The sequence below is a fragment of the Lutra lutra genome, chromosome 6 (genome assembly GCF_902655055.1).
Source record: "Lutra lutra chromosome 6, mLutLut1.2, whole genome shotgun sequence".
NCBI classification, from domain to species: Eukaryota; Metazoa; Chordata; class Mammalia; order Carnivora; family Mustelidae; genus Lutra; species Lutra lutra.
The window spans coordinates 119,236,837-119,249,404 of NC_062283.1; the positions used below are offsets into that span (position 1 = coordinate 119,236,837).

At 37.0% G+C, this 12,568-nt stretch overlaps 1 protein-coding gene across 8 annotated transcripts in view; it reads left to right on the plus strand.

Annotated features, from left to right (window-relative positions):
* The window catches only part of FHL5 (four and a half LIM domains 5), a 51,157-nt gene extending 40,289 nt beyond the window's left edge, over positions 1–10,868 (plus strand). For all 8 annotated transcript variants that reach the window (XM_047734857.1, XM_047734850.1, XM_047734853.1 and 5 more), the window contains 2 exons: positions 968–1,154; positions 7,513–10,868. In XM_047734857.1, the coding sequence (XP_047590813.1) occupies positions 968–1,154; positions 7,513–7,676 (351 nt within the window). In that variant the 3' untranslated portion in view covers positions 7,677–10,868. The remainder of the gene's footprint in view (positions 1–967; positions 1,155–7,512) is intronic.
* Positions 10,869–12,568: the final 1,700 nt, after the last annotated feature.

The window sequence follows — 12,568 nt, forward strand, 5'->3', positions numbered from 1 at the left end:
TATATATATATATAAAATTCCTCCATTATATATTTACGGAGGAATAAGTATGTCTGACAAAACCCTCGCACATCACATATTAAGGTTCAACATACAAGCTGTGCTCATTACATAGAGTTCTAAAGCTGAAAACCCACACAGTTGGCACAGCACTCCATCTGTGCTAGATACAACACCAGAATTGTTGTCCAAATGTTTTTTCCCTTGGCGTTTGTTCACTCATTTGACAAGGACTTATCAACTGTTCAAGAATGAAAAGTAACCTTGGTCAGTATTGTTTTACTGGCTAAGCACACTGGCTCAGGAGTCAAACTGTGTAGGTTTGCATGCTAGTTCTGTGAGACCTGGCGAGTGACCTGACCACTCTAACACTCAGTAGTTTCTCATCTCTTAAAGGCAGAAAGATAATAGTCTTGCTGTATTGTTGTGTTAAGAACAAAAGAAGAGGTCATCCCTTAGCACAGGGCTGAGGACTCAAAGCTCACTTCAGAAATATTAGTCATGATTAGTGGATGATGGTGCTTAACAATGCCATTCAGGGTTGTTACTGCTGGATTAAAGCTTTCAGGGAAAAGTCACTTTTTTCAGCATCCTTAAAAGTCAGACATGGAAATAAGAACCTGGTGCAGAAAATATCTTAGTTCTGATGGCAGATCTTTGAAGCCCAACAAAAAAAGAGAACAATGAGAAAAGGAATCAAGGCTCTACTTCTTTTTCATTTTCCTGAGTCCATGATGGCCCTGCTTCTTTTCTATTCCACTGTAGGAGAAAAATTAGGATATTTCTAGCCGGTTCTATTTAATCCCTATAGCCTTTTGCTTCTCATATTGATTCAAAAAAATCACAGGGAAAGGACATCCTGACACAAGGTGATAGAGCAGCCCAAAGTACCACTTGTGGACACAGAAGAGATCATACAAATCGTACTAGCTCCCATGGTCACTGCCTTTTTGTGATCCTTTGGCAGGTGATAACATCAGGTGGGATAACGTTTCATGACCAGCCATGGCATAAAGAGTGTTTTCTGTGCAGTGGCTGTAGGAAAGAGCTCTGTGAAGAAGAGTTTATGTCCAGAGATGATTATCCATTCTGTCTGGACTGCTACAATCATCTTTATGCCAAAAAGTGTGCAGCCTGCACCAAGTCCATTACTGGTAAGTTCTTCAGTTTAAAGGGGTCCTACGATGGCTATATGGATGCTATATAGTTAATTTGGGAAAGGTGAGTAGAAAAATGATAATCTTTTTTCATTTTATTTTATTTTATATCTTTTCAGTGTTCCAAAATTCATTGTTTATGCACCACACCCAGTGTTCTATGCGATACGTGCCCTCCATAATACCCACCACCAGGTTCACCCAACCCCCCAAACCCCTCCCCTCCAAAACCCTCAGTTTGTTTCTCAGAGTCTACAGTCTTTCGTGGTTCGTCTCCCCCTCCAATTTCCCCCAACTCACTTGTCCTCTCCATCTTCCCATGTCATCCATGTTATTCCTTATGCTCCACAAGTAAGTGAAACCATATGATATTTAATTCTCTCTGCTTGATTTATTTCACTCAGCATAATCTCTTCCAGTCCCGTCCATGTTGATACAAAAGTTGGGTCTTCATCCTTTCTGATGGAGGCATAATACTCCATAGTATATATGGACCATATCTTCTTTATCCATTTTTCCATTGAAGGGCATCTTGTTTCTTTCCACAATTTGGCAACTGTGGCCATTGCTATTATGAACATTGGGGCTCAGGTGGCTCTTCTTTTCACTACATCTGTATCTTTGGGGTAAATACCCAGTAGTGCAATTGCAGGGTCATAGAGTAGCTCTACTTTTAATTTTTTGAGGAATTTCCACACTGCTTTCCAAAGTGGCTAAACCAACTTGCATTCCCACCAACAGTGTAAGAGGGTTCCCCTTTCTCCACATCCTCCCCAATACTTGTTGTTTACTGTCTTGTTAATTTCAGCCATTCTAACTGGTGTAAGGTCATATCTCAATATGATTTTTATTTGAATCTCCCTGATAGCTAATGATGATGAACATTTTTCCATGTGTCTGTTAGCCATTTGAACAGAAGTGTCTGTTCATATCTTCTGCCCCTGATTATCTGTTTTGTGTGTGTTGAGTTTGAGAGTTTTTTATAGATCTTGGATATCAGCCCTTTGTCTGTAGTGTTATTTGCAAATATCTTCTCCCATTCCATGGGTTGCCTCTTTGTTTTGTTGACTGTTTCCTTTGCTGTGCAGAAACTTTTGATCTTGATGAAGTTCCAAAAGTTCATTTTTGCTTTTGTTTTCTTTGCCTTTGGAGACATATCTTGAAAGAAGTTGCTGTGGCTGATGTCAAAGAGGTTACTGCCCATGTTCTCCTCTAGGATTTTGATAGACTCCCGCCTCATGTTGAGGTTTTTTATCCATTTTGAGTTTATCTTTGTGTATGGTGTAAGAGAATGATTGAGTTTCATTCTTCTACACATAGCTGTCCAAATTTCCCAGCACCATTTATTGAAGAGACTATCTTTTTTCCACTGTATATTTTTTCCCGTTTTGTCAAAGATTATTTGACCATAGAGTTGAGGGTCCATATCTGGGCTCTCTACTCTGTTCCACTCGCCTATGTGTCTGTTTTTGTGCCAGTACCATGCTGTCTTGGTGATCACAGCTTTGTAGTAAAGCTTGAAATCAGGCAACGTGATGCCCCCGGTTTTGTTTTTCTTTTTCAACATTTCCTTAGCAATTCGGGGTCTCTTCTGGCTCCATACAAATTTTAAGATTGTTTGTTCTAGCACTTTGAAAAATGCTGGTGGAAATTTTATTGGGATGGGATTGAAAGTATAGATTGTTCTAGACAGTCTAGACATTTTAACATTGTTTATTCTTCTGTTCCATGAGCATGGAATGGTCTTCCATCTCTTTGTGTCTTCTAAGATACACATGCAGGGGTACCCACACATAAATACAAATATTACACAGACCCCCTCAAAGCAAGCGGAGAGCATAATTAAGGCACCCATGTTCTGTAGAGGGTAATTAATACTAAACCTAATGGTAATGACTAAAGTAAAGTAATCATTCAGGAACAGGATGAGCTGAGAGGTCAGAGAAGAACTTCACAAGGAGCCTGACATTTAACGATTTGAGTGGGAGAAAGGGATACTTACTTATAAAGAAAAATCCTGCTTAATTCCAAATAAGGGCAAAGATCCCTGAAATAGAAAAGGTTTTAATTAAATGCAAAGTATTGTACAAAAATCTAAAGCTGTAATAATTAGGGTGGCATAGGTCAGGAATTAATTAAACTTCATTTTAAGATGCTTCTAACAAGTGTATCATTCTCTTTTCTTTCTATCCACTTGCAATATATTTTAATTATGAATAGATGAAATAAAACAGGATAGCATTGTGCTGGATGAACAAAATACATGTGATATGATTTAAAAATATCACAAATGATAAACTGATTCATGTTTAAAAGATTTTCAAGGTAAAATGATGCATTTTATTTTCCTTGGAGAAACCTCCAAAATGCTAATCCTATAGTTAAAAAAAAAAAAAAAAAAAGTAAAAAAAAAAAAAAAAAGAAGAAGAAGAAGAATTTGGCATGACCTGAGAACCATAGCAGCTACACTTTTAGGCAGAACTGTACTTCTATTCCCCATTCCTGGGATTCTTAGATCATACTCCATTTCTTTTAGTTCAGTTTATATAACATAGAATTAAAGATTATTTTATGCTTTTCCTCCTCCTCCATCTACAAATATATCACAAAATAAAAGTTGAATCTTCTTATATCTCCAAAGAAAGAAGAGTTTCACTACAAACCCAGCTTGGCAGGTTTTCACTGACTTGCAAGAGGGAGAGAGAGAGTTACCCTGACAAAGTCCCATTTTTCTGCACAGGGCACTGTTTTTTAGCATCCCACCCTGTCCAGGGCTACAGCTGGCTGGCAGGTTTGTTTTGTTTGGCCTGCACATGTTTGGAAACAAGTGCAAAACCTATCTCTGTAGCAAAAAGTACATGAAGAGCCTGCCTGGGGTGAGCAGACTGCCCTCGCATACCCCAGCTGGGTCTCTGTCACAGGCTCAGTGGCTGCCCCAGTGCTCTGTTCCCCACAACTCTTCTCCATCCCTCTGCTCTGTTACATTCCCAGCCCTTGCGCTGGATTCTGTTAGCAATCCCAGACTATCGAGCTCCAAACTTGTGCTCTTCACCACTCCACTCCCCTGCCTCTATACTTCTCACATGTCCTACAGTCAGGGGAATAAGCCACTGTCACTCACTACCAGTTTGGTTAGAAAATGGGACTTCCAGAAATGCATCAGTACTGGGAGCTCATAAATCTCCTTGGGAGAATCTGCAATTACAGCCCAATGCATGCAGTTGATTTATTCTAGGACACTTTTCTTAACTAGCCAGAAAAAGGAGGGGGGGACTTCCATGAGGAAATGAGAAAATTAAACAAATCAAATGAGTTTAAAAACTTCCTGGGTACTCAAATGGCTAATACTGACCTGCAAAGAGCCTGTGTGAGCCCTGAGTTTGAGGAGTTTCAATTCTGATCCATCACAGATTTATGTAGCTAAGGGACTTTTTTCTGTTGGGTTGTTTCCTGTTAATCACTGAGCCCAGGTCTTTGAGGTTCAGAGAGAAAAAACACATTGTCCTGCATGTAATATAAGGATGCCTTAAGAATCACAGATTTGACCCAAAAGTAATCCAAATATGGGACTATGTAGTTAATTCAGAATAATCAGCTTTTTTATAATTATCATAATCTTCTTTTGGCTCTGATGAGAGACACCTGAGACTATAATGTCTGCAAAAACTTCCAACTCACTTCACTATTTTTTTATCTGAATATATATATATATATATATATATATATATATATATGCTTTGTAGTAGTGTTTCTTTAAAATTGAGCTCTTTGAATTAATGTTCCTCAGGGAATTCTTATGCTGCCATATATTTATCTTTTGAAAGTTGCACATTCATGCCAATAATATGTCAATCTAAGAAACTATGTTAGGGTGTTTTCAAAATACTTTTTTATATTAACTAAATCTATCTATGAGTCTCAGGTGTGATTTTTTTTTTAATCTGGTCGAATAAATTTGATTCATTTGAACAAATTCAAGGTGGAACTAATTATTTTCTCTTCTAAGATAGGATCAACCTTTCAAATTTTCTGGGATAAGTGAAGCAGCTTGATGTAGTGGGAGTAAAAGAACTTGGCCTTGCCTATGCCCCCTGACTACTGTGTGACCATGGGTAAAGAACTCACCAGCATGGAGCTCCTCATTTCCTTACTTGCAAATGCGGAGTTGAATAGGATCACATCTTCACTTTCTGCCATTTCTATTTATTTTGAGTAAAAGGAGTTTCAGATGTTATTTCTTCAGAAAAGAATGCTAGTGTTCCTGGTTACGGTCTTTACAAAAGATAAATTCAGACTGAATTTGGGGAAGTTAAGAGCACAGGTTCTGAAGCCAGATGGCCTAGGATTGAATCCCAGATCTGCTACATACCAAACGGCTGATTTGGGCAAGTGGTTGAACCTCTCTGTTCATAAATTTTTGTCTGCAAAGCAGAGTTGATGATAATATCTACTCATGAAGGTAAGATGAGAGCTATGTGATGCAGATATGTAAAGGGCTTAGGATAGTGATGGACTCATTTTCAAGTGCTGAACAAATGCTAGCTTTTATTCTATTGAATTTTCAGTAATAAATGAAGTCGAATAATACAAGGGCCAGAGATGGGTTTCCTGGGGGACTTTCCTACTACAATGACCCTCACGACCTAATGGAGGAAATTTATTCAAAACTGAAACAATTTTTATAAGCATCTGACATGTTGAGTCTGCCTCTCTTAAATTCCAGCTACCAGATGCTTCTATTTCTCTCTTCTTCATAAAATTCTGGAGGAATTGTTTTTATATTTACCACTTATATGGGCTTACTAATAAAATCAAGAAAAACTCATGAGCATCAAAATGCAAGATATGTAATAATCAGTTTTATGAACAGCGATGATTCATGCATATATAGAACATGATTCTTGCAGTCAGCTTATTAATGTTTTGAATAACACTCAGGGAATTAATTGGCTCATTATTGATTTACTCTTATTAGCAAGTAATGATGATAGCATATAAATAAGCAAGCTATAAATTTAATCAAAGAAGGTAAAGAAATTTGATGTGCATTTACTTATAAACAATAAATTTCATGTAAAGACATCAAATAACATTTATAGTATGGAAATAAGTGTTCATTACCATATTTAAGTAGTATTATTATATTATATATCCATATTTATATATGTATTTTATAAATTTATATATTATGTATTATATATAAATTTATATATTATAAATTTATAAATTACCATATATTTATATTATATTTTATATATATATATATATCCATATTTAAGGAGAGTTTATTTGAAATAGGATGCTTATTCGCATTTTTTTGAAATAGAATGCTTATTCCCCAAATGGAATATTTGGAAATTAACTGTGAATCAACCCACGAACTATGTTAGCCACACTTTGTGAGTAATGAGCAAATCACAGGAGGTTTGTAACACTATGATCACTTGGAAAAAATCTTGGCAAATAAATAAAGACCCAAGGCATCCCAAACCATTCCCAACCGCTACACCTTTTCTCCCTTTCTACTCCTCAAAGGCAGTCCCTTAAACTGTAGTCTGGATCCATATTAGGGATATGGAAAGAGATTGTCACTGAAGACTCAAATTCTATTCCCTTTCTTGGAAATGTTACAGTTCAGGCGAAGCCCAGGTAGAAGTTATAGAGGCTGACAAGGTGTCTCTTAGAGACAAATTACTGGATAGCATGGCTTCAGTGGCCTGAGTGATCAGACTCACAGATCTTTATTGCAAGCTTGGGCTGATGTTGTCTCTGGGCAAGGCAATCAAGTCATCATGTTAGGCTAGTTACATGATGGTCTGGATGAAATCTTCTACTGGGGACTTTTGGAAATCATGTCCCAAGCCACAGTATGACCATGGAAATTTATCTTGAGTAAAACTAAACATAGAAATAGAGGGAAGAAAACTCAAAGTCATTAAAACATCAGATACCAGGCTAGGAAGTATACATTTATTTTATTGTACCTTAATTTTGCTTTAAGAAAACAGGGCCATGAAGAGAGAAAAAAAGATGGTCACACCCAGGTATCTCTTACTTTGAAATCTGTCCCCACTCTCTTAGGTGATCTTTATGTGTTTCCCAAAATACCTGCTTTGTACATTCAGATTCTATCTACTTTTTTAGATTATGGAAAAAATTGGGACTCAGGCTGGACCTCATCAGGAAATTGCCTAGGGTGACATTCCCAGATGGACACAGGGGCATGGAAGGTCGCATACTTGCCTCTATGCGGTCTTCTTGCTCGTTGCTGTTTTCTACAGTTCCTAGGAGACTACCGGATGGAATCCTTAATCTATTCATTGGAAGAATATTTTTTCCCCCAATTCCTTTACAGGTCTCAGAGGTGCCAAGTTTATCTGCTTTCAAGACCGCCAGTGGCACAGTGAATGCTTTAACTGTGGAAAGTGCTCGGTCTCCTTGGTGGGGGAAGGCTTCCTGACCCAGAACAAGGAAATCTTCTGCCGCAAATGTGGCTCTGGATTGGACACTGACATCTAGAGGGAGACAGCAATTCTTCACCTGAAATCCACCTTGCTTTTGTTCTCACTAAATCCAGACCTTGCTTGAAGTAGTATTTCTGACTTATGTTTCAGCACATTTTACAGAGTTTATAGCAGGAGGATTTTTACACACATACACACTGACTGAACTGTATCATAAGAGCTCAGAAAAAGCAGTCGAACAGGAATGAACATATCCTAACTCACAAAGGCATCTCTCCTTGCAAAATACTGCACTCTGCTGTTAAAAACATAGGAAAATATCTCCTTATTGCAATCAAACATAAGACCTATACCTAGAAGTATGGATGTTATTACCAAAGACTAATGTTTTCAAAACTGCAGAGTAAAAAAGGAAATTAAGAGATTAAATTGACAGGCACATGTGAAGCTAATGTTTGCATTCCTAGCTAGCTAGTTATATATAAAGTGATAGACTGGCTATTGTTGGTAGAAGAACAAAACTGATCAGAAAAACTGATCAGTAATCATCCTATTTGAGAATTCTGCCCCTTTATCATTCTTTTATTCACACATACTGACTTTGGAGCTGCAAAACAAAACTGCAATTTGCCCTCCTCTATGCTGCTTCCAGAGCTAGTTGGTTCCACGTTTAACAAATGGAAATGAGAATTTGGACACTGTGGCTCTCATACTCTGCATGGTTATGAAGGGGTCCTCTCTACCTAGGTTAAAGGCCTAGGTTTCAACACATGTTGCACCAAATGCATTTTCAAAGCCCACATGATTTTTCTAAATACTTAACAGATTCCATGAAAGAGAAGTCTATTCTCTCAAATGAGCTAACTGGGGTAATCATTGTCCCCAAAGGCAAACCTTTAAAGTAAATAGATCATTAAGTCATCACTTGTGGAAATGAGTTTTAGGAAAGGGATTGAGTGATGGAACATGACTTTCATCCAGATATCTACAGGCATAATAGAATGCATAATTACCTCTGAGCTTCATGCATTTTGCCTTCTAAAATTACACAGATGATTAATGAGAAGACATGAAAGTGGGTTTTGACAGAATTTAGTAATAATAAGAAGTGAGAAAAAATAATTCACTGCTGATAATTCTGGACCTGCAAAGCAATACCATAGACCAATATGGGCTGTAGATGAGCCCTCCCCACTGTTGCACCACACCTGTGCCACCCACCTCACCCCATGCCAACCATGTCCCAAGAGTTCCAATCTCCCGCATGGCCCACAGGTGCACTCCCAACCCTGAGCAACCATTCTACAAATAAGTCAGTGTTTATCGGTCACAAGAGAAGAAACAGCCTCCATGAAAAGTTTATCACCATATGCGTGTCTTTCTGCCAGACATCAACTAATGATCACCCTACCTAGCTGCAATATTTTCCACATTATGAGGGACAAATGGAAAGCAAACTCTTTTCTCCATGGTCAATTACTGTCTTTGTTATAGTGTCACTTAGCTGGAGTAGAGGGAGGTCAGAAGAAAGCCACGCGGACGTAACATTTTTATAAGTGTCTACTTTCAGATTACTGCCTAGCACTAAAGGTTCTGATTGAAACCTAATTATATGATGTAGCTGATTACAGTGATTAAAATAGTATCACAGGAGATGCAATTAAAATTGTTATGGAAACACAATTTTTGAAATAGTTCAAAATGCAAGGACTTTGGAGATGCTAACAATTTAGAGTTGCTAATAAAAGGTCAGGCTACAAAGGCTGTTTGAAAGATATAACTGTCTTTTTTTTGTCTATGTGTAGTAACAACACCAAGATAACTTTTCACATTCACAGTGTAAGACGTAGGTAAAACCGTCAATATTTTTCCTGCATTGTTTGCACGTATAGAACTAAACACTCCAATTGTTCTATGATCCAGAACATAATAGTGCATTATATATTTAGAAAACCAAGCCCTTTTAAAAGGTCTGGATAAATATATGATATGTAACATTGTCTCAGTTAACCAGCTATAGAAAAACATGCAAAATGTGATGTTTTCTAAGTTAAACAGTGAGTAATGTTTAAGCATTTCGCTTTGTGTATGGGCAAGTATGCACATGGTCAGGTTTGCATTCTATCTGTACAATTAAAATTCACAGAATCATTTCTGAGATAGAGATTCTTTTCTCATTTCTGAGATATTCTTTTCTCCTTTGATACATATACTTAAGTATATATATTTTCACATATAAATAATTCCATATTTAGAATTTAGCTTCATTATCAGATATGTATTGTACCATGCACAGAGTTGGAGTTCAAACCGCTGTGGTTCTGGGGTGGTGGGAGATCAGGGTATGGAAATGTGAGATTGCCAGATACAGAGATCTTCCCTAGAGCTGAAAAACAGTGCCACTGTGGACATAATATACATATGCAAAACTATGAAGAAAGAAGACCTCATTAGTCTGCCATACACACAAAGATATAAGTAAAACTCCTATATTGTATACTGTAATTGATTTCGGGTCAGTAAAGAGAAAAGCTCTCTGACCTATCCAGAGATGGAATAGACTACCTCAGCAAGCAGTGGGCACCCAGTGATTCAAGGAGTGACATCTGCACGGGCAGGAAAGCAGTTAGAAGCCAATCCTGTGTGCTAATAACAACCAGATGGCTTGGAAGTACCAGAGAGACTGTGCCAAAGAGCAAGAAGAAATGAGAGAGCTAAAAAGAGAAAAGGTCAGATGAAGACAGAATATTAATTCTGAGGATAAAAGCTTTATATTGATATAACAGAGACTAGAAAATGACTAACTGCTCTTAAAGAGAGGAGAAAAGCATTATGCTTGTGTTTGAGGAACATTATGCTAATGATTCTGTATGGCCTAGAACTGAAGGGGGCAGGATTTCAAAGGCTAAGTCTCTCAATGCAGTAACACATTTGGTGAGTGGCTACAGAAAAGAAAGAAGGAGCAATGGGTAATGCAAACCAAGAGCTATCGATGAGAATACAAGTCAATGAATCAAAATATTTTATGTTAGCATGTTAGGATTAAATATGACAAAGAAAAACAAAGAAAAGAATTTCTGTTTCCATAATAATAGGTAGGGTACACAAGGTTTCAACTTTCACTTAACAAGATCATAAACATGTTATATTGGAACAGTCCAGGTTCATTGGTTAAGTGAAGTATGACAGAGTACCATCATGGATTCAAAATGTACACAGTCACTATAACTTTAAAAGGAACATTAAGGGGCGCCTGGGTGGCTCAGCGGGTTAAAGCCTCTGCCTTCAGCTCGGGTCATGATCCCAGGGTCCTGAGATCGAGTCCCACATCGGGCTCTCTGCTCAGCGGGGAGCCTGCTTCCTCCTCTCTCTCTGCCTTCCTCTCTGCCTACTTGTGATCTCTGTCTGTCAAATAAATAAATAAAATCTTTAAAAAAATAAAAAAATAAAAATAAAAGGAACATTAAGAAAAGAAAGAACATTAAGTTATACATTGGAATGAAAGATTGGCCAAACATTGTGAAAATGCATAACGCTGTCACAAATGGTGTTGGTTAAAAATTGTTGCAAAATATAGAACCACAAATAAAAAAAACCTAATAACATACCTCTGATATTAGTGACACCAGTTTTGAATTTAAGAAAAAGGTATTTTTTAATCTACTTGGTATATTGATAATCATATTTTAAATAAGAAAATGATTGTTAGACTATGTTTCAGATATATTTAAGTGAGCACATAAATTATTCTCAAATAATTTAGATAGATATTTACTATTGTAATAATATAGTTTTTACCTATTTTACAAATTGTCATTTTCAGAAGTATCTTACGCTGAATAAATTTGCATAGTACTCATTCCTCAATTGTTTTTAGAGATTTATTTTTTACATTAACTGTGTCAATATGGAATAGCTTTGTCATGTTTCTACTTCTAGTACATAAGGTAGCATGATGACTTTTACCTTCTTGTCCCATCCATTTTTACAACACCCAAATTAACTACATGTTCAGATACCATTTCAGAGTATTAATATAAAAACAGCATAACTGAATTCTATCTGACCCAAATAACACATCTGTGATCTTTCCTACAGTGATCAAATTTTTTATATATTCTAAGCTAGGAATTATTTTATTTCTAATTATCATTTCTGTGATCCTAAAAATATCTTATCAGAAAAGGCCTATTTTAATTTGATTACTTTGTTTAACTTAGATAACTGTAGCTAATTTCTTATTATTTCTACATTGGAGGAATTGCTGGAATTCTTAGTGATTTTAAAGCTCATGGGTACACAAAGGGTATAAAAATACTGATTTGAAGGGTATAAAAAAAGGCACCCAATGTTTATAGCAACATTGTCTACAATACCTAAATTATGGAAAGAGGCCAAGTGTCCATCACCTGATGAATGCATAAAGAGGTGTGCTATGCAAAACAAACTGAGAGTTGATGGGGGGAGAAGGGTTGGGAGGGGGGGTGGGGTTATGGACATTGGGGAGGGTATGTGCTATGGTGAGTGCTGTGAAGTGTGTAAACCTGGCGATTCACAGACCTGTACCCCTGGGGATAAAAATATATTATATGTTTATAAAAAATAAAATTTAAAAAAAGAGGTGTGGTATGTGTGTGTATATATATATAATGAAATATTATTTGACCATAAAGAATGAAATTTTACCATTTGCAAAGACACAGATGGAGCTAGAGAGTATTATGCTAAGTGTAATAAGTCAGTCAAAGAAAAATACCATATGATTTCACTCATTCATGGAATTTAAGAAACAAAACAAATGAACATGGTGGGGGTGGGGGGAAGAGAGGCAAACCAAGAAACAAACTCTTAACTATGAAGAACAAACTAAGGGTTACTGGAGAGAAGGTGGGCAGGGGGCTGGGTTAAATAGGTGATGGGAATTAAGGAGGGCATTTGTGATGAGCG